At 43.0% G+C, this 26,739-nt stretch overlaps 1 protein-coding gene across 1 annotated transcript in view; it reads left to right on the forward strand.

Moving 5' to 3' along the window:
- The window catches only part of PRCP (prolylcarboxypeptidase), a 47,220-nt gene extending 24,142 nt beyond the window's left edge, over positions 1-23,078 (forward strand). The window contains exons 3-9 of the mRNA XM_089676777.1: positions 4,938-5,039; positions 6,367-6,545; positions 9,444-9,601; positions 9,942-10,114; positions 12,025-12,189; positions 16,955-17,142; positions 19,727-23,078. Coding sequence (XP_089532903.1) covers positions 4,938-5,039; positions 6,367-6,545; positions 9,444-9,601; positions 9,942-10,114; positions 12,025-12,189; positions 16,955-17,142; positions 19,727-19,946 — 1,185 coding nt within the window. The 3' untranslated portion in view covers positions 19,947-23,078. The remainder of the gene's footprint in view (positions 1-4,937; positions 5,040-6,366; positions 6,546-9,443; positions 9,602-9,941; positions 10,115-12,024; positions 12,190-16,954; positions 17,143-19,726) is intronic.
- Positions 23,079-26,739: the final 3,661 nt, after the last annotated feature.

A 26,739-nucleotide genomic window follows, 5' to 3' on the forward strand; every position in this document is an offset into this window, starting at 1 on the left:
TATTTTCAACATCTAAAAAACAAGGAAGTAAGAGTATTTTTGTGGAAGGGGAATTAACACACTAAAAACTATAAGCCACAGTTAGTTATTAGAAAATGTTTCACAATAGCAGTCTGTACAAAATGTAAACCTGGCATAAGAAATGCAGACTGCTGGGATGTCGCCCTGACCTTCTGGGTGCAGCACCTGCCAAGTACCCCAAAAATGTATGTAAATCAGGAAAGCCTAAAGTCCTTATCAGCATACCTGTGCTACGACAGTGGCTTGAACTAAAATACAAGTGTCAGAGCACCAGGACACTAGCATTTCCACAAAGGACAGCAGTGGCAGCCATTGTCCTTCACATTTCAATAAAATGCATGCCAAAACTTTTTTTTTTTTTTTAAATGTGTAGGACAATGGCTGCCACTGCTGTCCTTTGTAGAAATGCTAGTGTCCTGTTGCTGGCACTTGTATTTTAGTTCAAGTCACTGTCGTAGCACAGGTATGCTGATAAGGACTTTAGGCTTTCCTGATTTGCATACATTTTTGGGGTACTTGGCAGGTGTTGCACCCAGAAGGTCAGGGTGACATCCCAGCAGTCTGCATTTTCTCTTATGCCAGGTTTACATTTTGTACAGACTGCTATTGTGAAACATTTTCTAATAACTAACTGTGGCTTATCATAGTTTTTAGTGTGTTTAATTCCTCCAACAAAAAAATACGTTTTTGTTTTTTGTTTTGTTTTGTTTTGTTTTCTTTTCTTTTGTTTTTATCCAGCTGTAATTACTCCAACTTATAACATCCAAGTGAAAGAGAGTGAACATCATGTCAGAATTTTTTAATTTTTTTTTTTTTTTAATTCTAAAACAAAATCCTTGAAATAGGGGAGGGGAAAGGATCACCCCTTGTGTCAGTATTTTGTCCAACCACTTTTTTGCTTTAATTCTACCCTTTTAGTCTGTTGGGGATATGTCTCTACTAACTTTGCACATCTAGACTTTGCAATATTTGTGCACTCTTTCCTCAAGTTCAAACCCATTGAAAATCTGTGGAATGACTTGAAGACTACAGTCCACAAACATTCCATCAAATTGAAGTCTGGGCTTTGACTAGGCCATGCAAGGACATTCTCTTTTTTTTTTTTTTTTTTTTTTTTTTTTTTTTTTTTTTTTTCTCCAATCACTGTGGGGTAATTTTTGCTGTGTGCTTTGGGCCATTGTCCTATTGGAAGGTAAACCTTCTTTCCATTGACTATGTTCTGGCAGAGGGCAGCAGATTTTCCTCAAGAATTTGACGGGATTTTTTTACCCCAATGGGCAGCACAGTGGCTAAATGGTTAGCACTTCCGCCTGCCAGTACTAGGGTTGCTGGTTCAAATCCCAGCCATGGCACCACCTGCCTGGAGTTTGCATGTTCTCCCTGTGCCTGCGTGGGTTTTCTCTGGGTACTCCAGTTTCCTCTCACACTCCAAAGACATGCTGGTAGGTTAATTGGCATCTGTCTAAATTGGCCATAGTATGTGTATGTATGAATGTGAGTTGGGGACCTTAGATTGTACACCCCTTGAGGGTTAGGGACTGACGTGAATGTACTATATATATGTAAAGCACTGCGTAAATTGACTGCGCTATATAAGTACCTGACGTAAAAAAAAAAAAAATAACAGGATATTACAACCTCTGGAAATTATTAATGTTCTGTTGAGGTGTGTGTGTGTGTGTGTGTGTGTGTTTTTTTTTCTAAAAATTTAACTCTTAAAATTAGTAGAAGGAAAGAGGGGGGGAAAAAAAAGTATTATTATACAGTATTTATAAAGCGCCAACAGTTCGCTCAGTGCTGTACATTACAGACCAGTAGCTTCAACTGACACCTGTGTCTCTGGCTATGTTTGCCCGAATCTGAGTATGAAGAGTTGAAATACAATCAACATTCCCTAGCTTTGTTATTCCACGGAATAAAATTATTAAAAATGGTAAACTGGAGACAGAACAGCACGGGACATGGCACACTTTTTTTTTTTTTTTTTTCTTTTTTTTTTTTTTTTGCGGGGCGCCGCCGCCTGTGTGCTGTCAGCTGAATAAATGGAGTTAACCGAAATCCTCACTGTGTTTGTGGCTCATTTTATGTAGTTTCACACAAGGTCCTATCTCTCTTAGTACTTTGTTTCAGATGCAGTTCTTTATCATGGAAATACCAAACTGAAATCTTTTAGGGGGAAGTAAACAGAAACTAAAAATAATGTAGTTGCTTAAGTGTGCACACCCTCTAACTGGGGATGTAGCTTTGCTCAGAATTAGGCAATCACATTCAAAATCATGTTAAATAGGAGTCAGTACACACCTGCCATCATTTTTTAAAGTGCATCTGATTAACCCCCAATAAATGTTCAGCTGTTCTAGTAGGTATTTCCTGACATTTTTCTTAGTCACATCCTACAGCAAAATCCATGGTCCGCAGAGTGCTTCCAAAGCATCAGAGGGATCTCATTGTTAAAAGGTATCAGTCAGGAGAAGGGTACAAAAGAATTTTAAAAAGCATTCGAACACAATGAAGAAAGTGATCAAGTGGAGAAAATGTGGTGCAACAGTGACATTACCAAGAACTGGACGTCTCTCCAAAATTTATGAAAAGACGAGAAGAAAACAAGTACTGGCTATGTGGTACATGTGACAACAATCTCCCATATTCTTCCTATGTCTGGGCTATGGGTAGAGTGGCAAGACGGAAGCCTTTTCTTAAAGAAAAACCATCCAAGCCTGGCTAAATTTTGCCAAATCACATCTGAATTCTCCCAAAAGCATGTGGGAAAATGTGTTTTATGGTCTGAAGAACCAAGGTTGAACTTTTGGCCATAATTCCAAAAGATATGTTTGGCGCAAAAACAATACTTCACATCACCAAAAGAACACCATACCCACTGTGAAGCATGGTGGTGGCAGCATCATGCTTTGGGGCCATTTTTCTACAGCTGGAACTGGGGCCTTAGTCAAGGTAGAGGGAATTATGAACAGTTCCAAATACCGGTAAATATTGGCACAAAACCTTCAGGCTTCTGCTAGAAAGCTGAACATGAAGAGGAACCTAATCTTTCAGCATGACAACAACCCAGAGCAGACATACACATCAACAAAAGACGCAAAGCCAGAGCCCAAACCTGAATCCAATGGAAAATCTGTGGGGTGATCTGAAGAGGGCTGTGCACAGGAGATGCCCTCGCAATCTGTTGAATTTGGAGTGGATTTGGGAGGAACAGTGAGCAAATATTGCCAAGTCAGGATGTGCCATGCTGATAGACTCATACCCAAAAAGAGTGAGTGCTGGAATCGCATTAAAAGGTGCTTCAACAAAGGATTAGTTTTAAGGGTGTGCACACTTATGCAACCATATTATTTAGTTTTGTATTTTTACTTCCCACCACCTAAACTATTTCAGTTTGTTGTTCAAATGAGTTGTACAGTTTTTATAGGTTCCATTAAAGGTGGAAAGAGTTCTGAAATGATTTATCTTTGTCTCCCTTTTTTTACTTCACAGAAACCTGACATTTTAACAGGGGAGTGTAGACTTTTTATATCCACTGTATAGAAATGTGCATTTGGATGATATTGCATCAGAGATATATTTTTACACTAGCACTCCTCTAGAGTGGGGGGTCTGCAACCTGGAAATCACAATCTATCCATTAATCGCGGGCAGGTTATGGGGCAGCAATAACTGGAACTAATCCCCTGCCTTTTCCTTCTGCAGAAGCTGAAAACTGGCTTCTCCTTCTCTTCCTCCCACCAGCATTCAGCTGATGCAGGGGATAAATTCCTGTAAATGCTACCTCACTTCTCCTTCCAGCTGGCCAGTAAATGTCACTGATCAGCCTCTTCCTTTTCTAAATGAACAGAGTGATCGGTACTGATAATGCACCATATTCATCTATAAATGAAGCATACTAAACTGTTTAATATGCTTCAGTTTGTGAATGAACAGGGAGACATTGCAGAGCTCTTCCTGTTCATTCATTTTGTGCAGTTGAGGCTGCAGAGATGGAGATTGAGAACTGTCTCGGAATTGCCTTGCGGATTTTGGTCCTGCTAAAGTGGGGCACTATAGAGCTCAATTAACAACATTTCAAATGCTGAGGTTCTAAGAACCCCTCGTCATTGCATATCTAAATATGGACCAAGTAGAGAATGACCATGTTGTTCAGTTTTACTCCTACTGTAAGGGACCGCCCGGCGGTACCACTAGCACTCCACTGATCAGGTGTCCCCAGAGCACGGAATCTAAGCCCCAGAGTACTTGTTCACCAGGGCCCCTGATGGTGGGGATGGACTTGGAGTACCCTGAGACCAGTTCGTGACTACTGAGCACGCCCGTCAGTGGTAGGGGTATTCGCCAGGGGCTCCCGCAGGGGAGAGCCTGATATGAGGAGGTCGGGTGACCCCCGATGGGATGGATGGCTGAGCAGGTGCAAAGTTAGACAAGCCGGATCGGTAGCCATGGGGACGGTGCGGTACAAAGCAGCGGGCAGAGAATAGTCGGGTCACACGCCAGGTCAGTAACAGAGTATCAGATCCAATAGGGGGCATCCGGGAGAGAGGTCAGGCAAGCCAAGGGTCAGAGCAGGAGAATACAGCGTGGTCAGGTACAATCCGGGTCAGCAACTTACAGGATCAGGAATGCAGGTAAGACCAGAAGGCACTGAATGACAGCTCAGGGGCGTTTAAATATTGCGCCGTCATTGGTGCCAGGCGCGTGCCCGCGGCTCCTAGTGCGCATGCGCGAACCCGGACGCCGCGGCCGGCCAGGACCTATTGCCCGCGTCCCTGCACAAGGCGGCGCACTGCGCCGGGACCAGCACCACGGGGATCCCTGACACATACATTATAGCAATATACTAGGTCAAATCGCATATATAAATATAACCTTCTTTTTTTTTCTTTTTTTTTTTTTTTTTTTTCCTCCAGGGCTTCATGTGGGACATAGCGGAGGAGCTTGGTGCCATGCTGGTATTTGCTGAACACCGCTACTACGGTGAATCAATGCCTTATGGTAACCTGTCCTATAGTGTAAGTATTCTTAGGGGGGGTGTTGTGGTGTGTTTTGTAACAAAAGTATTTAACGAGTATGTGTTTCTCCTTTTTTTTTTTTTTTTTTTTTTTTTTTTTTTCTTGGCAAACGTTTGACTAAAGTTCAGTTCACACTGCCGCGACTTGGAATCCAATTTGTGGGAACACAAGTCGCATGACATGTGAAATCCTATGTTGGCCAATGAGAGCTGTCTTAATTGGCACTACTGAAGTCGCTCTGACTTTAGAAATGGTTCCTATACTACTTCAAGGCGACTTGTGCCCATAGACTTTCATAGGAGTAGAATCCTCATCTATATTGATCTGACTTGGATCCAACATTACAGGAAGATTGAAGCAACTTTCAGGGAATGCCTGAGTAAAAGTAGTACTCAAGTCGTGTGACTTTCAGGTCCTAGTAGTGCAAACCAAAACTTATACATGTCTGGTGCTGATATGAAAACAAAAGGCAGAATTTGATGGCTACAAGCAACAAAAAACACTTTCTACTTGATGGCCCATGTAACTGCAGCTGTTCTTCTGAAAACTAGAGTAAAAATGGTGCAGTTGGCTATAGCAGCGAGGATATATCTTTCTAAGCTGTACTTTATGGCCTAGTATTTATAAATTGGCCCTAGTTGGCTTATAGCCTACATGGACATGTAAAGGTGGCAGATAACTCGCAGTGTCCTTGGTTGGATAGTGCTTTGTGAAATCCATAGACATGATAAAACCAAATTTGTTGATCTCCGATTCGAAGTGGATTAGCTCAACTTGTAATTCCTTAAACTTTCATATTGGTACTTGGTGGGTCCACTTTCCATTGGCTTAAATTGTGTGTTTTTATAACGTTTTATTTGGTATGTTGCCACCTTTTTGCCTTGACAAAGGGACTTTGCGAAGTACATAAATGTTGCATTTGCTTCGTGACATTTTGAATGAATAAAGTTCTGTAGAATGGAGGCATGCTATTGGCATGCATGACTTTATATATGGCATTCATGGTAAAAGTGCCGTTCAGTTTAGTAGTCTATTGAGATGTATAGTGCTTTGACTTCTTTTCCTAGAGTGTCTCACCCTTTAAAATCAGTAAAAGTCTTTGCTGGTCAGATTCGGAAACCGTTAAGTAGACTCTTGATGAAGACCACTACTGTTATTAAAGCAAGGAATTTTCTCCTTTCTTTCAGATAAACCTACTCCCTAAACTACACTATTCTCCTCCTAAAATACGGTCACCAGAATAACTTCTAGTAATTCTTTTCCATCTAGAGCTATGACTCAAAAAAAGACGCTGATAAAAGATCGCTTTCATTTACTGTTTTAACAGGACCCTGTACATTTGAATTATCTGACCTCAGAACAGGCTCTCGCAGATTTTGCTGTTCTCATAAGGTTTTTTAAAGAGAGTTTGGAAGCCAAGCACAGCCCAGTGATCGCTATTGGGGGGTCCTATGGTGGAATGCTGGCAGCCTGGATGAGAATGAAGTATCCGCATGTTGTAGTGGGGTAAGTGAGGAGTCTTAAAATGCCCACTATAAATTGCTGATCGCCGCCATTACTAGTATTAAAAAATAAATAAAAATTCCATTTGCCATTTGTAGATGCTATAATTTTTATGTAAACCAATTAATATACACTTATTGGGATATGGATGGATATATTTTTGCCAAAGACATGTAGCCGAATACATTTTGGCCTAAATTTTATCTATTTATTTTTTATTGGATAGGTTTGGTTAGCAAAATATCAAAAATGTTTAACTTTTTTTTTTTTTTAAATTGACTTTGTTTTGTATATAGCGCACAAAATAAAATATGCAGAGGTGATCAAATACCACCAAAAGAGAGCTCTATTTCTGTGAAAAGAAAAAGACGTAAATTTCATTTTATGTACAGCGTTGCATGACCATGCAATTGTCAGTTAAAATAACACGGCACCATAGCGCAAAAAATGGCCTGGTCAAGAAAGGGGTGGAGGGGGGTAAATCTTCCAGAGGACAAGTGGTTAACATTTCAATTCGCTTTACCAGTTTAAATATTGCAGAAAAACTTGTGGACTTATACTAAACTGTTCTAGTCTGTAATTTTGCCTAGTTATATTTGTTCTACATTTTATAGCCATCAGCAGAGTTAGTTTGCTCACAATTCCAAAAACAAAAAAAAACCCTAAAGAGGAAATTAAACCTCCAACAAAAATTATGTTTTTGTAAAAGGAAAAAAAAAAAAAGACGAATGATGACAACCCTGTAACCTTGCTTCCTTCCTAACTGATCCATACTGACAGCTGCGGAACCCAAAGCACAGCTCATTTTAAAACATGTGACTCCAGCAGGATACTAAGCTATTAGAAGCAGGAGTGCTGGAAGATCAGCATTCTATCATTTAAAATGAAAAACTCTCAATCTCACTCAATCAACATTGACTATTCTTAATCCCTATGCTGCTAGCATTAGTAAATAGTTAGTTGTGTGTGTGTGTGTGTGTGTGTGTGTGTGTGTGTGTGTCCCCTGATGCTCAATGCATTCCTTGTACTAAAAAGGTAAAAAAAAAGTTTAATGTATAAAATGTTTAGGCTCTATAACCACTTTGATTATAAAGTAGGGCAGCACACTGGATAAATGGTTAGCACATCTGCCTGGCAGTACTAGGGTCGTTGGTTTGAATCCCAGCCACGGCACCACCTGCCTGGAGTTTGCATGTTCTCCCTGTGCCTGCGTGGGTTTCCTCCAGGTACTCCGGTTTCCTCCCACACTCCAAAAACATGCTGGTAGGTTAATTTGGATCCTGTATAAAAATTGGCCCCAATATGTGGTATGTATGAATGTAAGTTGGGGACCTTAGATTGTACGCCCCTTGAGGGTTAGGGACTGATGTGAATGTACAATATATGTAAAGCGATGCGTAAATTGATGGCGCTATATAAGTACCTGAAATAATAAAGTGGAAATAATAGCAGCATTTTTCCTCCTTCCTTCCATTGACCCAATGTGCCTCCCATACCTTGAATTACCAGCTATCTCCTTCATTCCCTCACCACTCCATTCAGCTCTAGGAGCCAAAGCAAGGATAAAGCTGGCCATACATTATGCAATTTTTCAGTTTCCTTCTAGATTTACCATCAACCATGTGGTTCAAGGGCTTGCCTGATTTCATATAAATTTAAATATGTTTAGGTTTGACCTCCTACATTATATTATATAAGGTTTTGGTAAATCTAAATGAAAATGCCCCAACCCCCTAAGGTGTACTTGCCTATCCATGCTCTTTAGCCGCTTCCCTGCTGCAAGAGTTCACCCTGGGTAAGCTCTAGTAGTGAGAAGGTGCAGAGATCGGTGAATCTACCTAGCTTGAGGGGGATGGGCTCTTGTGACAATGGGGTTGATTTTACTAAAAACATTTTAATACTGGTCCATGGACAGTTGTACTTTTTGCATTTTGCCCCAGAGCTTGGTTAAAAAAAAAAAAAAAAAAAAAAAAAAGTGGAGCTCTGTGGGCTTCCATTGTCCAATCAAGCAAAAAGTGTGTGGTTGTGTTTTTGTGTGTGTTTTTTTTTTTTTTTTTTTGTTTTTTTTTTTTTTGTAATTTTTTTTGTTTTTCTTCCTTGCACGCGATTGGGTATTCTTTGCAAAGTGAAACTTCACTGCAATCACTAAGCTCTGGGACAAATTTGCGAAGTTCAACTTCCCCTGTGAAGCCTGTTTTTTGCCTTTTACCAAATCAACCCTAATGTGCTTCATTAAGCTGAGAGAGAGTTGGCTGTGCCATGTTTTGCTGTTATCCTGAGTATATAGACAGAACTTACAGGAAGAAAAATTATATAAAGGATGGGGAATGTTGGGTGCTAGGGTTTTGCCCTGCATTTATTATCCATTTTCCTTGTATCCTCTTCTCTTTCCTTTGAATGTAACAATTTTTAACATTTATTTAAAAAAAATCTTTTGAAATATATGTATTCTTACCAAAAAGGTATATTCCATTGCTCGTAGCCTTTACCTAAGTGTGTTTGTGTGTGATTTTATTTACTTATTTTCTGGTGCTGTGATGTTCCTCTTAGGTGGCTACAGTTGTTCTCCATGGACACCTCGTAGGTAGGAACATTCCCACCTTCTCACTCCCAAGATGGTGTATCTGCTATGAGTTTTGCAGTGTGCATAATTCAGTGCTCGTGACCACAAATACCTTGCACTTTTTTCCAAGTGAGCAGTAAAAGGAGAGGTTTGGGCGCTCAGGTTGGATATTTCAAGGAGGTAGATTTTTCATGAAACCTAGATTACAAGACCATTACGGTGTGTGTGTAGATTCTTTTTCGTAAATAACAAGCTTGTTTAGCATCACAGAACTTCAGTGCTGGCAACTTCTATCCTCTGAAAACCTAATCACCCAAAACCCGTCCTTCAACTTTCAGGGCTCTGGCTGCTTCGGCTCCAATCTGGCAGTTTGAGGATTTGGTTCCTTGTAACCTATATCATCAAATTGTCACAAATGACTTTAAGAAGAGTGGATCTGGATGTGCTGAAAGCGTATCAAAGTCCTGGGCTGCCATAAACCGTATGGCAGAGACGGGTAAGTGTCTCTGGCATCATCTTTTATATTGGGTAGGGCTGGGACAAGGGATGTGCGGGAAGGGCGACTGCCCTGGGCATCATAGGTTTACTGTAGGTATAGGGGCGCCTTTCTTTTTTGTTACAAGGCTGACAGAAGTAGTGACCGTGGCAGTGATTTTGACAAGCAAGAGACTCCTGAGTGTAGGATCCCCCTAAGCTTGAAAATCATGAATGGGGGGTGGGGGTGTGCAGTTTGGCACATCTGCCCTGGGAACTGGATGTCTTTGTCTGGGCACTGATGTTGGAAAGAGCCTTTCTTTGGAAAACTTAAACTCCTACCTCATCTTCCTTTATTACAGATGATGGCATCCGATGGCTATCAAGCACGTTTCACATGTGTTCTCCACTTAAATGCAAGGAGGATGTGATGGCGATGAAAAGCTGGATGTCTGATATTTGGATAAACCTAGCCATGGTGGACTATCCATACCCCACCAATTTTCTGGAGCCATTGCCGGCCTGGCCAGTTAAGGTAATCTATGAAAAAAAGGAGACCATCTTTTTAAAGCAAGCTATCTTGAAACCAATCCCTCCTGAGTGAAATGCTAGAATCATTAATATACCAATATATTGCTGCTCCTCTTGAGGCCAGCTTGAAGTGGTTTTGAGTTCTTGACGCAGCACTTTTTGTCAACAGGCCAATCAATGTTTTTATCCAGCCACAGCCACAATTCTCATTTACGATCTTCAAAGGGAAAGTTTAGGCAACAAAGTAGACACTCTTGATCTTGTCAAGTTTTAGACCACTTGTGACTTTCATGTGTAGCTCACCCCCTAAGGAACCACTGGTGAACGTGTTTTCTTTTTTCTTAGTTGGAGCACACACAGCCAGGCACACAGTATTTCCCCGTTCTTCCACTAGCTTGCATAGAACAGTCTCTAGGGGTGTCCTTTTTTTTGGCACTTTTATTGAAACATGGAACTTGGATGGGGAAACGGGAGCATGGGATACCCCAAACTGATGAACTGAACTCTTTTGAGGACTCTTCTCCATTTCACAGAGCTGTACAAAAAAATCCCACTGACTGGTGACTATGAGTTTTTCCAATAGACCAAAAGCTGCACAGTCACTAACATCCAGCACTGGGGTCATCTACTCACAATGTCACAGGATAATCGGTGGCCTTCTTCTAATATCCTCCGGGCACTTGTCAGTGAGGGAGATACGAACTCCCACCACCATAGGACAGCTGGACACTTTTCCCCTAACTTAATCCTGGCACTCCTGCAGTGAGCATCTCCAGACTTAAACCAACTGTAGAGCTAGGCTTTGCAAAATAGGCCCCCTCAGCTAAATCTGTAGCTGGGACCTCAACGCTTCTAGATGGTACCTTCAGTAATCCTGCCCCAGGGGTTTCTGCCAGCATCACTGTACCTGGAATTCTCTTCCCTTGCTCCTGGCTCAGACGATCTATGGACTCTCCAGGCACCTACTGGGCACACCTTCCCAGGGATTGACTGAAGTCCCTATAAATATTTAGGCTGCCCAATCTGTTCTTCCTCCCACTATGGTTCTAAAATCTTCTATAACAGGGGATCTCCAAACTTTCTAAACAAAGGGCAAATGAATTGTCCTTCAGACTATAGGAGGGCTGGACTATGGCATGTGGAGGTAGAAAATACCTCAGGCTTGGTGGGCAGTGAAAGTAAAAAAAAAAAAAAAAAAAAATCCCAGTACCTGTGATCAATAGCGGGAAGGATAGTGCCCCCATCGGTGTCAGTGGGAGGAACAGAGCCCCCATCGTTGCCGATGGAAGAAAGGGTGCCCCATCATTGGTGTCAGAGAGAATAATGCCTTTTATCCATAACAGGAATAGTGCCCCAAGGGCCCGATTTAAAGGCAGGCAAAGGCCGCAGTTTGTAGACCACTGCACTAGAATGCCTGGGGAAGTAATCAGAGCAGCAGCCTGTGAGACATTGTTTGGTAAGTTGTTGATTGTTCTGGCCTGCTCAATCTGCACTAAACTAGGAGGGTGCTACACCTGTCAGTGGTTACCAGTGCAGATCCACAACCAATTTTATTGTGGTGGTTAGTTGCCCATAGTCTAAAAAAACAAAAACAAAACCGCCAGGATCTTTCACTTAAGCAGGCCATAGATTATGCAATTTTCTTTCCTTCCACCATGGATAGATTACGTGCAACCATGGTGCCCAAGCATGGATCACAATTCTGCTGGTCCCTGCTGAGCTGGACAAATTTCAATCCATGTATGGCCAGCTTACAGGTATGTGTTTGGTGTCTGTAAGCACTGTGTTCAGGCAGAAATCTTTTGTAAGATTGGCCATTAGATTGAGCCACCCCAGCCAACCATCATCTATCTGAATACCTGGCTTTGTTCTTTGACATATCCAAACTTCTAACATCTCACTGTCTCCCTGTAGGAAGTATGTAAGCAACTGAAGAACCCCAACCTTGATGACAAGAAACTGCTGCAAAATATTTTTCAGGCAGTTAATGTGTATTTTAATTACACCGGGAAGACGCCTTGCCTCAACACCTCTCAGACCGCTGTGGGCAGCCTCGGTGATCATGGCTGGAATTACCAGGTAATGCCACAAATTGTTGCAGCGCATGTCACCGAATACTAAAATCTAAACCTCCCCTTTTTTTTTTTTTTTTTTTTTTTTTTCACTCACTCATGATAGTCAAAGCCTCCCAGTCTAAAGGTGCCCATTTGTGATGCAATTTTGTCTTTTTTTTTTTTTTCCATTTTATGATCGAAACTATGGTCTTATTTCGAAACAATGGGCTTTAAAAGAGAAGTTTGGCCAAAGCTCTTGTGGGTCACAGGAGCGCACTTGTACACTCCTGTGACCCAGAATCAGCTGTCAGTAGGCTAAAGCCCACTCCAGACTCTGGAGGGATCCTGACAATAATGGCTGGCTCAGTCTCTCAGCATGCCACTGAGCCCCTGTCAATTCTTGGGCTTAGAGCGTGTGTGTGTGTGTCCCAATCTTATATGGGATGTGCACCACACTGTCTACATCAGCCATTCTCAAACAGGGTTCCTCCAGAAGCGGCTTTGGTTCCTTGAGCTGCGTCTGACCTCCCGTTTGATAGGGTCAGCATAGTTCCGGGGCCAATTCCACTTGGCAAAGCCAGCAGTATGAGTCCGTGGTGTTCTGACTACCACTGTAAAAGGGCAATTTTTCCCACTGCCCCCTAATTTGGTTTAAACATGGGTTTCCTGGGACCTGAAAATGTGATTTAGGGGTTCCTTTGATGCCCTTTTTTAAGTGTGTGTGTGTGTGTGTGTGTGTGTGTGTGTGTGTGTGTGTGTGTGTCCCTTTTTTCTAAAAAAAAAAAAAAAAAAAAGTGGATGAAAAGGGGAGGAGGGAACCAGGAATGGCAAATAACAAGCAAATTTTCTGCTTCCAAACTGGAGACCCATTTTTAGTCCCTATTTTGGTATGCAATCCTCAATATTCCTCCCCCTTCCCTTCCCTTTTTTTTTTTTTTTCTTTTTTTTTTTTTTTTTTCTGGTACAAAACATGACCTACAACGCACAATGTTATGGGAACCCTCATGCTTAAAGTATTTTAAACACTTCCTTTGAATTCCAGAACATGAGATCTTTGCATAGAATAAGCTGTCTGGTGTCTAAATATGAGGGCTGACTAGATTCCATGATTGCTGATCTGCATGGTGGGTCCAATTATCTAAGGCCTCATGTCTTACAATGTCTCAAGTAAGCCGTACGGCATGTGGTTGTTGGGTGTATTGAGTGTGTAACCCCTGTGGTAATATACCTTGGTGCAAAAGAATGCATTTCACAGGGCTGTCAAATGTCTGTTTTAAGAGTATATTTAACCCCTTACCCCTTCATGCCCAGGCCAATTTTCAGCTTTCAGTGCTGTCGCGCTTTGGGTACAGTGTTGCATGACCACGCAGTTGTCATTTAAACAAAATCTTTATTTATTTTTTTTATTCATAGTGCAAAAAAGTTTTTTTTTGTTTTTTGTCTTTGCAACATTTTGTGCACTGATGAGGCTGCACTGGTGGGCATTGATAAGAGGCACTGATGATACTGCACTGATGTGCAGCAATGATGGTCACTGATGGGCGTCGCAGATGGCGCTGATGGGCGCAACCGCTGAGCATCAAACGCATTTGCAAAAACGCACTGCAAAAACAGATCAAACGCAAACTGCATAGGTATGAGCCTAGCCTTATGGATAACTCCACTTTCATAGGGAGAAAAATGGCAAAAAAAAAAAAATTATTCTAGCATATACAATTGCTACTCAAGTCCTATTGTAGTTGAATGTGATCTAAAAATGACCTCTTCAACTCCTATTCAATCTGCAGCGCTGTTTTTTTCTGTAAAATGCAATATGGCAACCTGAAGGCGTTCTGTACACAGATGGTATACAGAACACCACCCAGAAATGTCATTTTCTGCTTGTGTGATTGGCTCACTGATTTTCCCAGAAGTCTTGTATGAAGGTAAAGTCAGATTGGACATCCCCCTGCACCGAAGATTTCATTTTAATCATATACACTCTAAGGATTAATTATTCCTAAAGGGATGCAGACCCTGCCACATTCCTCATGTGTGTTATTCCTCTCGACAAAAGTGGAGTTACCCTTTTCAGAGCCTTGCGTTTATATCTCTATCTTTACCAGGACAGTTTGTTAGAAATGATCATGAGTATCTGTGTACCTCACAGTAAAGCTGTGTACACATGCAGTTGTGTGTGTTGTGTGTGTGTGTGTGTGTGCCAGGTTCACGCCCCCCCCCCCCCCCCCCGGCGTGAACCTGGCACCGACAAACAGCGGACCCCCATCCCAGTGGAGGGAGCCTGGCAGTGACCAACAACACCCCTGCTTCCCCCACCCGAGAGAGCCTTCCAATAACACCCACCCATCCCCACCCTGGCAACAGAGACACTCGCCTTCACAGCTGCAGGCATCCCCGAGAACGTGGGTCGGGCTCGGCATACACCAATAATCAGCCCGCAGCCTCTTTTGGCTTGCACCTGGTCCCCATGCCGCATATGTCTCTTCTTCCTGGGAGGGTGCTGCCCCCCTGAAAAATGCCGCCCTAGGCAAATGCCTTGTTTGCCTTGTAGTAAATACGCCCTTGGACAGGGGGACTTGGCCCGTGTGTACCAGGCTTAAATTGTTACTAAACCCAGGACCCTGCATTCGCTATGTCCGGTCTCTCCGGACCCTGCATTCGCTATGTCCGGTCTCTCCGGACCCTGCATTCGCTATGTCCGGTCTCTCCGGACCCTGCATTCGCTATGTCCGGCCTCTCCGGACCCTGCATTCGCTATGTCCGGGCCTCTCCGGACCCTGCATTCGCTATGTCCGGTCTCTCCGGACCCTGCATTCGCTATGTCCGGTCTCTCCGGACCCTGCATTCGCTATGTCCGGTATCCCAGGACCCTGCATTCGCTATATCTGGTCTCCCAGGACCCTGCATTCACTATATCTGGTCTCCCAGGACCCTGCATTCACTATATCTGGTCTCCCAGGACCCTGCATTCACTATATCTGGTCTCTCCGGACCCTGCATTCGCTATATCTGGTGTCCCACAGTACACACAACATGGAAATGCAATTATTTTAGTAAATATAAACTGCTAAATACCTTTTTATCATCAGCAGTAAGAGCAGTCTTGTGACTTCTATTAGTGTCCAGCAGAGCACTGGTTAAGTCTTGTAGAAGGAGTTTTCTCTAGGAGGATGCAGAACCTGTGTTGATCACAAGTACTCTTCCAAGAAGAAAATAAGCTTCTCTAGCAATACACACCAAACTGAGCATGTGCAGAGTGCCTCCACATGATCTGTTTTATCAGGGGATAAGAGGGGGACACTGGAAGAAGGGGAGGATTAGAGAAGATAGGATCAAATAGCATGTTTACACAATGCAGAGGATTAACCCCTTAGGTTCCACAGTGAGTATAACAAGCATGCTTTACTGCGTATACAGACTGATTGTACTGTTGTGGGTTTAGTAAGACTTTTACTTTACAAGTCTGGATTAATAAATTCCTGACCTGTCCTATATATATATATATAGCAATTGTATAGCTCAACTTTTCTTTATTGTAAGTCATCTTTCATCTCCAGTCTGCTGCAGGCAGGGAGAAGCATTTCCTCAGTCTTCCCTCCTCCAGTGATCAGACCTGCAACATTGTAATTTTGTAGCAAGTCACAGGGTGTGAGGCTGTGGAAGGGCTGGTCTGTGTCAGACATTTTGTGAACAAGAACTGTAGCGGCACCAGGTTTTACATGATATGCGTAATCTCTGAGCCAGCGGCTCAGTTCAAGAATCAGATGCTGACCCTGAATACTCCATTAACAAAGATGGCTCTGTCCTACTGGAGAGGAAATTTGGACGAAGGCCATTTTTGTTGGGGCGAGGGGTCGTGGACTGTGATCTTTGAGAGGTAATAAATACTTGGAAGGTTACACTTTTTGTGTACCATGCTAAGTGTGCTTCTAAAACCTGACCAATATTGGGACCATGTAATACTGAGGGTGCCACTGTAGACCTACATCCAATAATCTGTTGACTCCTGTATGGGTGCAGATAGAAGGGAGTCCATCCTGGCTCTATGCAACTCCCAGTGGGAAAAAAAAAAAAAACAATCCATCCGCCGCAAGCCAGTTCAACCCGTCTGTAATAGTAAATGACTTCAGCCCGGCTCCACCCAGGCCACATCTCCAACGCGTTTCATCCACCAACATGGCTCAGTCATGAAGGACTAACTGGTTGAACCGTGTTAGGGGCATGGCCTGGAAGAAGTCTGGCTGAAGTCGTCTATGACTGAGCTGGTGTGGATGGTTTTTCTTCACAAAAAAATAAAAAATTCCATATTGCAGCATACCCGTTCTTGGATGTGGTGGTTGCAGAAGGTGTTTTTCAGGCATTTTCTAGTTACCTGGCTGTTATTGTTAAGACAGTTCTGTCTTTTGAGAGAAGGTGAAGGTATTGTAAAATGATGAGCTCCTCTCTCTCTCTCTGCTCATGAGCATGCTCATTGTCAGCACATGAACTGGCACCATGTGCTGCTTCTATGTCCATGCTCCAGCCCTGTTGTACAAGGACTGCAAGAAGCTGATACCAATTTGAATTACTGTACTTTTCAACATTTAATTAAATTTATTACAGATCTGCATTTAATTTGTGACGACTTTTCCATACCTACAAAAAAACTACTCTTCCATTTAAATGTTAGCCGAGCATAGTGGAGGGATGACTGTAAATGTGTATGTATATAAATGAAAATATAATATAAATGTGTGTGTATATATACATAATGTATATTATAAATTTTTTTTTTTTTTTGTTCCTCCCAGGCGTGCACAGAGATGGTGATGCCAATTTGCCCTGATGGAGTTGGTGACATGTTTGAGCCCCAAAAGTGGAATTTCGATGTCTATTCAGATGACTGCTTTAAACAGTGGGGAGTGCGGCCTCGTGAAAAATGGATCACAACCATGTATGGTGGGAAGAACATCAGTTCTGCCAGCAACATCATCTTCAGGTAGGAATGGTAATACATGTAGGTGGGTAGAAAAAAAAATAAATCTGTCCTTTTTTTATGTCACAGCCTTTTGGGTGGGCCATCTAGTGGTCCTGTTTGCAATAGTAACAGTTTTTTTAATCTTTCACCTACTTTTCTAGATGTCCTATAGTGGGTATAAAGTCTACACACCCCCGTTTTTTTTTTTTTAAAATGTCAGGTTTCTGTGATGTTAAATCCTTTTTCCACATTTTTTTTTTTTTTTCTTTTTTTTTTTTGTGACCTATAAACTGTACAACTCCGGTTGAACAACAAACTGAAATCTTTTAGGTGGAGGGAAGTAAAAATGCAAAACTACAATAATATGGTTTCATAAGTGTGCACACCCTTAAACTAATCCTTTTGTTGTGCACCTTTTTTGATTTGATTCCAGTCTTTTTGGGGAGGAGTCAATCAGCATGGCACATCTTGACTTGGCAATATTTGCCCACGCTTCCTCCAAAATCCACTCCAAATCTGTCAGATTGCGAGGGCATCTCCTGTGCACAGCCCTCTTCAGGTCACCCCACAGATTTTCCATTGGATTCAGGTCTGGGCTCTGGCTGGGCCATTCCGAAACTTTCATCTTTTTCTCGTGAAGCTATTCCTATGTTGATTTGGATGTATGCTTTGGGTTGACAAAGTCCCTCTTCATGTTCAGCTTTCTAGGAGAAGCCTGAAGGTTTTGTGCCAATATTGACTGGTATTTGGAACTGATCATAAGTCCCTCTACCATGACTAAGGCCCCAGTTCCAGGTGAAGAAAAACAGTCCCAAAGCATGATCCTACCACCACCATGCTTCACTGTGGGTATGGTGTTCTTTTGGTGATGTGCAGTGTTGTTTTTGCACCAAACATCTTTTAGAATTATGGCCAAGAAGTTCAACCTTGGTTTCATCAGACCTTTAAAACATTTTCCCACATGCTTTTGGAAGACTCCAGATGTGTTTTTGCAAAATTTAGCCGGGCTTGGTTGTCTTTCTTTTTTAAGAAAAGACTTCCATCTTGCCACTCTACGTGAGATTGTTGTCACATGTACCACACAGCCAGTACTTGCCAGATATTCCTGCAGCTCCTTTAATGTTGCTGTAGGCCTCCTTGGCAGCTTCCCAGACCCATTTTCTTCTCGTCTTTTTATCAATTTTGGATGGATGTCCAGTTCTTGGTAATGTGAATGTTGTGCCATATTTTCTCCACTTGATGATAACTGTCTTAACTGTGTTCCATGGTATATGTAATGCCTTGGAAATAATTTTGTACCCTTCTCCTGACTGATACCTTTTAACAATGAGATCCCTCTAATGCTTTGAAAGCTGTCTGCGGACCATGACTTTGTCGCTGTAGGATGCGACTAAGAAAATGTCAGGCCTTCTAGAACAGCTGTACTTTATTTGGGGCTAATCAGAGGCACTTTAAATGATGGCAGGTGTGTACTGACTCCTCTTTAACATGATTTTGAATGTGATTGCTTAATTCTGAACACAGCTACATCCCTAGTTGCACACTTGTGCAGCCATATTATTTTTATCCATCTCCTAAACGATTTCAGTTTGGTTTTTTTAATTGAATTGTACAGTTTACAATGGTCACATTAAAAGTGGAAAGTTCTGAAATTTTATTTATTTTTTTACATCACAGAAACCTGACATTTTAATACGGGTGTGTAGATCTTTTTTTTTTTTTTCCCCCCACTGTATATGGCCAAGAGGGAAACAATTAATCTGATCTCAGATGATATACAATATTGCCAGATCTAATTCTGAATAGCCATCAGCATGGAATGAAAAGGATCTTCAAAACATCTCCTTCTCTTTCTGTGGGATCTAGACCAGGGCTTAAAATTTCAAGTCCTGAGCTACTAGCCAGACCTTAGAGTTACTTGCCACCAACAAACAGACACCTGTACACACGCACAGAGACGCGTGTACACACACACACGTATACAGACATGCATGCATACACACACACACAGACACACATGTACATGTGCGCGCGCACACACACAGACATATGTACATACACGCAGATACATGTACAGATACACACGTACAATTGCATGTGCATACACAGATACACACCAATACATACATGTACCCTCCCCCATAAAAAGTTGCAGTACTTCGTTGTTCACTCACAGATCCGGGTACTGCACTCTAGGGGGAGGCAGAGAGCAAAGCACACACTCCTTGCTTTGCTTTCACTGCACTCAGTTATTGAGCAGTCTAATGGCTCCCATTGCCAATGACATATCCGGCCTGAGCTCCGAGCCTGCTCAGCAAGACGGCCCTGGGACACACACTCGCCCCCACCATAATTTCCACTTGGTGAGCAGGTGAGTGGACATTTCAAGCCCTGATCTAGACCATTGTACATGGTGCCAAAACTAAACTCCCAATCTAGAGCTGGTTGTAAAGTTTTCAGTCTCTTGCAGTAGAATATAAAAACTGTTCCAGCTGAGGCTTTCTTGATTGAACCCGTGTATGCAGTTCTTATATGAACTTTCTGGTAATTGAAAACCTCTGAATTTTTCCCTATAAGGGAATCTGAACATGTGATTCTTTTCCAGTAATGGTGATCTAGACCCATGGTCGGCTGGAGGAGTCAAGCAGAGCCTCAGTGATTCGCTGGTCGCCATTCTTATACGGGATGGAGCTCACCATCTGGATCTACGCTCCAATAGCGCTTATGACCCGAAGTCCGTGATCGAGGCTCGCGCTCTGGAAGTGGCTTACATGAAGAAATGGATTAATGAATTCAGACAACAGTTGAACATTCAGGACTTATAACATTCTGTCTTTGGAAACAGACTTTGAACGCAGGGATTGCTGGATTGTCATATCTTCTCAGGGCCTTTTTTTAATGCTGATTTACCTAGAAAGCTTTATTCTGTCTGAAAGCAGTAGAAATTGCTCCGTGTTAAAGCAGATCTATAACCGATGCAGAAACATGTTTTGGAGGAGTTCTGCTATTATTGAAAATAGGTGCAACCCTAAACCACATCTGGGAACTGTATTCTGAACACTGGAGGGACCCCCTAAGCTTCAGCCTTTGTTCCATTCCTATCGCACTCCTTCCTGGAAGAAGAGTGGAGTTTGGGGGCACTGCAGTAACAACCAGCTGGTATCAGAAGAATGAAGTGGGTTTCCAACACATTATGGATACCTATTGTATAGTCCAGATATTTATTTTGTGCTTTAATAAGTATCCCAACTATATAAGATGGATCCATGGTGTGCTGGTGACACGCACTTTTTGCCTTTCCTAAACTGTATCAGAAAACTGCACTTTTTGAAGTGGGGGAACCCCTAAAAAGCATCAGGGATCTGTACCCTGAACTGCATCACTAGTTCTGTTTTATTCCTACTCCTTCCTGGGCGAAGCCTGGAGTAAGCTTTTTGTAGCACTAAGTAGCTGGTCAACTGGTATCCAGATAGAAGAAAGTGTATACTGCCAGTACCTAGTGGATCTACTGGGGTTGGACAAAAAAAAAAAAAATGGAAACTCTACATGATTTGCAGGTGTGAAAGTGATGACATGTTTCTAATTGAAATCGGAAGTGATGTAACATTCTTTTACTTCTGCTGTATGATGAGACCCCTAGCTGACAAGTGGGAAGCTCATTTTCGTCATTCACTGTGTGAAATGCTAGTAAAAAAGGAGTCCTGACAGAGCTTACTGAGCTTCAAACATGGAAAATTGGTGGTGCCTACTAAGCTGGTTCCTATGTGACTGAAGTTGCCCATTTATTTGCCGTGTCGCAAGGTACACTATCAAAGGTTATGACGGCGTATACAGTTTCTGAGAAAATCTAATCGGTAAGCATAAGTGTGGCCTGCATAAGACAAAAGGACATTGCGCAGGGTTGTGACCCGGAGTAAGAAGACAACTGCTGCAAAAGTGACTGCAGAGCTCAATCTCAGTCCAGTGAAGACTGAGACTGAGCTCTGCAATCACTTTTGCAGCAGTTCTATTTTGGATCACAATCTGATGGGAGGGCACTTCCACTTTCAATGTGAAACATGTAGTCTTTCCATATTTTTAGTGTTTCCATATTTTTTTTTTTCATAGGCTTTTTTGAGTTTGGGCAAGGACACCGGGGCCCCATGAGTTGTCAGTCTGCCCCTGGTTCTCACCACACTTTTATGGCACACACAGTTTCAGGAAAGAACAAGCTCTGGCCTGCCTACAGAACCTCTTGCAGTACCATGATGGACACATTTGAAATGCCCTCCATGCATTGTAGGATGCTGGGGGCTGTAAATGCTGACCAGTGTTCTTTGAGCTGCAGTTTCTGCGGTTGTAGGGCTGTCCAGTTGCACAGTTTGTTTTCTAAAGATATGTTTTCTTCCTAAATGATTGTATTTTAGGCTTTTTTGCTTATACGTCAAAGCAATTTTGTCTCAAATATTAGAAGTGTAACCTATCCTCCCCAGGTCCCAGATGCATACTTACCTGGTTACCTAAGCTATGGTCTACTGCAGGTGTCTCCAAACGTTCCCAACAAAAGGCCAGTTTCCTGCCCTTCAAACTTTAGCGGGGCTGGACTGTGAAATTGGTGGAAGTAAACCATACCATAGGCTTGGTGGTCAGTGGGAGTAAAAAAAAAAAAAAAAAAAATTACATCCTTCGCATCAGTGGGAGGAATAGTGCCCCATCATTTTGTGTCAGTGGAAGGAATAGTGCCCCATCATTGGCGTCGGTAGACAGAATAATGACCCATCATTGGTGTCGGTAGGAGAATTGGTTCTCCATCTCTGGTGTCAGTGGAAGGAACTGTGCCCCATCATTGGCATCAGTGGGAGGAATAGTACCTATGATTAGTGAAAGGAATAGTGCCTCAAGGGCCAGATAAAGGCAAACAAAGGGCCACATCCAGCCCATGGGACACAGTTTGGAGACCCCTGGTCTACTGCATTCTTTACATCCTGTGGCCAGCTTGGTTATCTGTGTTGTAAGATATCGTAAAGCATCATCCTGAAGCATAAAAAGGTCACGAGTAAAACCTGCTACAAGATGCAGCTTGCCACTGTAGTCTTCCCCATGATGCAGCTTGCCACTGTAGCCCACCACCAGATGCAGCTTGCCACTGTAGCCTGCCACCATGTGCATTTTGCCACTGCAACCTGCCACATGATGCAGCTTGTCCCTTGCCACTGTAGTCTTCCCCATGATGCAGCTTGCCATTGTAGCCTGCCACCATATGCAACTTGCCACTGCAACCTGCCACATGATTCAGCTTGTCACGTGCTGTTGTAGTCTTCCTCCATGATGCAGCTTGCCACTGTAGCCTAACCACCAGATGCAGTTTGTATCCTGCCACTGTAGCCTGCCACCAAATGCAACTTGCCACTGCAACCTGCCACATGATGCAGCTTGTCACTTGCCACTATGAAGCCGTCCACCAGATGGTGAAGGCTTTGTAACTTGGGATCTACAACAGGAGTCCCCAACCCCTGGTCCGTGGCTTGTCAAATCACAAACAGACTGCTAAAGTTGTCCACTATACTAGACGATCCTGTTAGATCTGTCTTTATATGGGTAGAAAAAATCTGCTCGGGCAGGAATTGTTTGGGGGGTCCTGAGCCCTGCAGTGTGACTTACAAATGGTCATTTCCATGGAAACAAGTTTTCCATGGAAACTTTTTCCAATAGGGATATAAAAATATTTCAATATATTTTTCCTAACGGGGAAACCAGTTTACCAGAAAGCTTGCTCAAGAAGACCAAAGTCTCCAACTTTAGAAAGTCTTTAAAAGAACTTTTGTAATCTGTCACAAGGACTGGATCCTTTTTTGTGTAATTTTTTTTTTTTTTTAACCGATTTTGTGATGTGCTTTTTTTCCCAGACTTTTTTGTACTGTTCTGACAACCAGCAACCTTATCATGGCAATAAAACTTATTTCTAATTTGTGATTCAACATGACTGGGAATTCTTGACCAGAAATGATATTTAAAGCATTCCTAAACCCACAACCGTAAAATCAGTCTGTATATACATTAAAGCATGCTTGTTCTACTCGCTTTGGAACCTAAGGGGTTAATCCTCTCCACTGTGTAACAAGTCTGTCTGATCCTGTCTTCTGTGATTCTCCCCTTCTACTGTTCCCAATCCATCTGCTGATAAAACAGCCTTTGGGGGGCAAGCTGCACATGCTCTGTTTGGTGTGTATTGCTAGAGAGGGTGCATGTGATCAGCACAGGGCCAATCAGTGCTGTCCAGGGGGTCAGGGGTCATGCGGCCTTATTGGACAGTTGGAGGAGAATGAAAACTCCAAGCTTCAGCCAGTGCTCTGCTGGACATTGATAGAAGTCACAAGACTGCTCTAATTGCTGATGAGAAATGGTTATCAGTTTTATATTTACTAAAATAATTCCACTTCCATCTTCTGTGTACTGTGGGAGACCAGATATAGCAAATGCAGGGTCCTGGGTTTAGTGACACTTTAAGTCGCGTAGATTGGAGCCAGTTCCATTGAAATCAATGGGCTGCGACTTGTCACATGACTTTGTATCCAAGGTTTCATGACAAGTCATACTAGTGTGAACGGAACCTTACTGTGGGCAGGTGGCACAGACAGGCTGGATCACATGCATGTATGTCATCCAGCCTCTGGTATGATCTAGTCACAGTGGATGCAGGGTCCTGGTGTTTAGAAACACTTTAAGTGAACTTCTAATGGCTATGGTCAATTTTCTTTCCTTTAAAAGGGAAGTAGGGCTTTTTAAATTTCTCCCCCCCCCCCCCCCAATTATACTTGCTCAGGTGGATGCAGTATTGCTCTGATGCTGCATTTGTCCCCCACTGGCTCTAAGTATGAGAACTCAATGATCACATGACCGCTGAGCTCCCACATCTGCTCTGAGCATTGGGCTGTGGAGGGGGAGGTAGCGGCTAGCTCAGGCTCTCAGCGGCACACTCATAGCCTGAGTCTGGAGCCCCTCCAGGGGTTGGGTTGGATCCTGACTTTAAAGTAATACTTAAGCCTTTTTTCTTCCCTTACTTTTTTTTTTTTTTCAAATTTAAAAAAAAAAAACGTTATATTGGCTTGCTCTGTGTAAAGTGGTTTGTGAGGTTTTTTTTTTTTTGTTTTTTTTTTTATGCACCGGGCAGCCCCAATTTTCCTTTTCTCGAGTCCCCCTGCTGGCACTCCTCCCTCCTGATGGGTGCCCCCACAGCAATCAGTCTGCTATGGTGGCACCCGCTGCTCCGTGTGTCCATTCATACACTGAGCCGTGGCTTGGCCCTGCCCTCTCTCTTCTCATGGGCTCACTGGCTGTGATTGACTGCAGCCAATGGCTCCTGCTGCTGTCTCATCCAATGAGGAGAGGGAGCCCTAGGATAGCCAAGACACATCGCTGGATCGAGAGGGGGGCTTAAGTGAGTAGTGGGGGGGGGGGGGGGATGATGCACAGAGAAGGTTGTTTTACCTTCACGCATAGAGTGTATGAAGGTAAAAAAAACTTCAGTCTTTACACCCACTTTAATTGACTCCCGCCCGCCATCTAAGGAAATGATGGAAGCGCAGTGGTTCTCTTGTTGTGGGAGGACATTGTATGACATCTTCCCACGTGTGCGTGTGGCGATATGTGGTCTGCTGTGTCCCTGGAACACAGCGGATCAGCGGAAAGAGCTGATGATCGCATTTAAATTAGGAAATGCCAGTTATCGGCAATTCTCCCCTCGTGAGCTGTCACGCTGACCGATGGTGAGGAGAGCCGGTACTCGACATTCCACAGTGTCCTGATGATCACTGTAGCCCCATCAATGCCACCTGTCAGTGCTCATCAATGCTACATATCAGTGCCTACCAGTGCACATCAGTGCCCATCTAAGTTGCCTGGCAGTGCCACCTATCAGTGCCATATGAGTAGTGCCTTTCAGTGATGTCTGTCAGTGCCACCTATCAGTACCCATCACTGCATCCTCATTAGCACACATCAGTGAAGGAAAAAATTACTCATTTACAAAATTTTATAACGGACACTAAGAAAAAAAACTTTTTTTTTAATTTTCAGTTTTTGGTTCATCAAAAAACAAAATGCCACCAGAAGAAAGCTCTGTCTCCAAAAAAAATACAAATTTCATATGGGTACAGTGTTGCATGACAATACAATTGTCATTCAAAGTGCGACAGAGCTGAAACCTGAAAATTGGCCTGGACAGGAAGGGGGTGAAAGTGCCCGCTAGGCAAGTGGTTAAAGTCAGGATCTTTCCCCAGCCTGGACTGGCTGAATGACATCAGCTAACAGCGGGTCACAGGATGAACTGCATTCCTGTGATCCAGAAGAGAAGTACAGCCAAAAGAGCTTTGGCTGTACTTCTCCTTTCAGACCCGCTACACACCAATGAGGTGCGGGTTCATGCTGCGAATCCTGTGCATTTTCCCGCACTGCAATCGCATCACGTTCATGCGATCTGGTGCTGGTGTGAGTGATAAATTAATGATAACTCCCATGTGATGCGATTCAGGTGCGGATTTAAAAAAGGGGTCCTACACTTTTTTTTTGCGATGCCATTTGAGCCAAACAAAGTGTATGTCTCAAATCGTAGCACACAGACATTTGCATGTAATTCGCGCAGGAATGCGGTGCGATTCCTGTGCGAATTACATGCCTTGTCCCGCACCACATAGTGTGAACCTGGGCTTCAAGGAATCTGCCTGTGCAATGGCGTTTTTTTTTATGTTTTCAAATACAGTAGTTGCTGATGAACCTGTGTTATGGTAAAAATTTGCCACCCTCGGAAGAGGTGAATATTCAGTCTTCTACTGCAGGACCAGCCACCCAAAAGAGATTTATTGGTCGTGGGACTTGTCTATACTAGGGTGGCAAAAGCTGGTGCATCAAATTGGCAAAACACTGGAATTCTAGTCAGTACCAGTTTGCAAAGGTGTATTTGTTTTGTAAGACTACGTTGAATTTGTTACATTTTTGAATGGAGTTTCTCAGGATTATGTAGAATTTTAAAGGATAGTGTGATTGGGAAACACTAGTCTAGATGTAGTCCTTCTTCGGAAACAAATACAAAGCCTCCTGCGCTCAGAGACCCAGATCAGAAATCGGCGGGTGCAACAAGATATGAAAGTTCATCCAATAACCGAGCAGCTCTAACACAAGGCTGGGGAAGCCTGATTAAAAACTGTAATGAAGAACAAAAAACAAAGCGCGCCAACCTTGCGCATTACCTAAGTAAAGGGTGAATTTATTGAATTGCGAGATATACTAACAAAAGTAGCAATAATTAAGGCGTATATTGTACAATCCAACATCAAAGCACTGGAATAGGAGACACATGCTAATCCCATTGAGAGGAGAGACACTCAGGATGAAGGTGACGCGTTTCGAAGGGGGAATCCCTTCTTCCTCAGCACTTACCTACAGGATGCATGAACGACGGCTACAGAGTGGTTGTCCAGTTCTGGGAGGGCATCATGCCCTCCGCCCAGAACGCACCCTCCTGCGTGTTCCCAGCAGCAAGCACATGGCATTCTCTGTGATCAGCTGTGTTCTATGGACACAGCTGATCACATGATGAGGTAAAAGGCCAATCACAGCAGCCTTTTACCACGTGATCAACTG

The sequence above is a fragment of the Staurois parvus genome, unplaced genomic scaffold (assembly GCF_062004578.1).
Source record: "Staurois parvus isolate SC_StPar_1 unplaced genomic scaffold, SC_StPar_1.0 ptg000173l, whole genome shotgun sequence".
NCBI lineage: Eukaryota > Metazoa > Chordata > Amphibia > Anura > Ranidae > Staurois > Staurois parvus.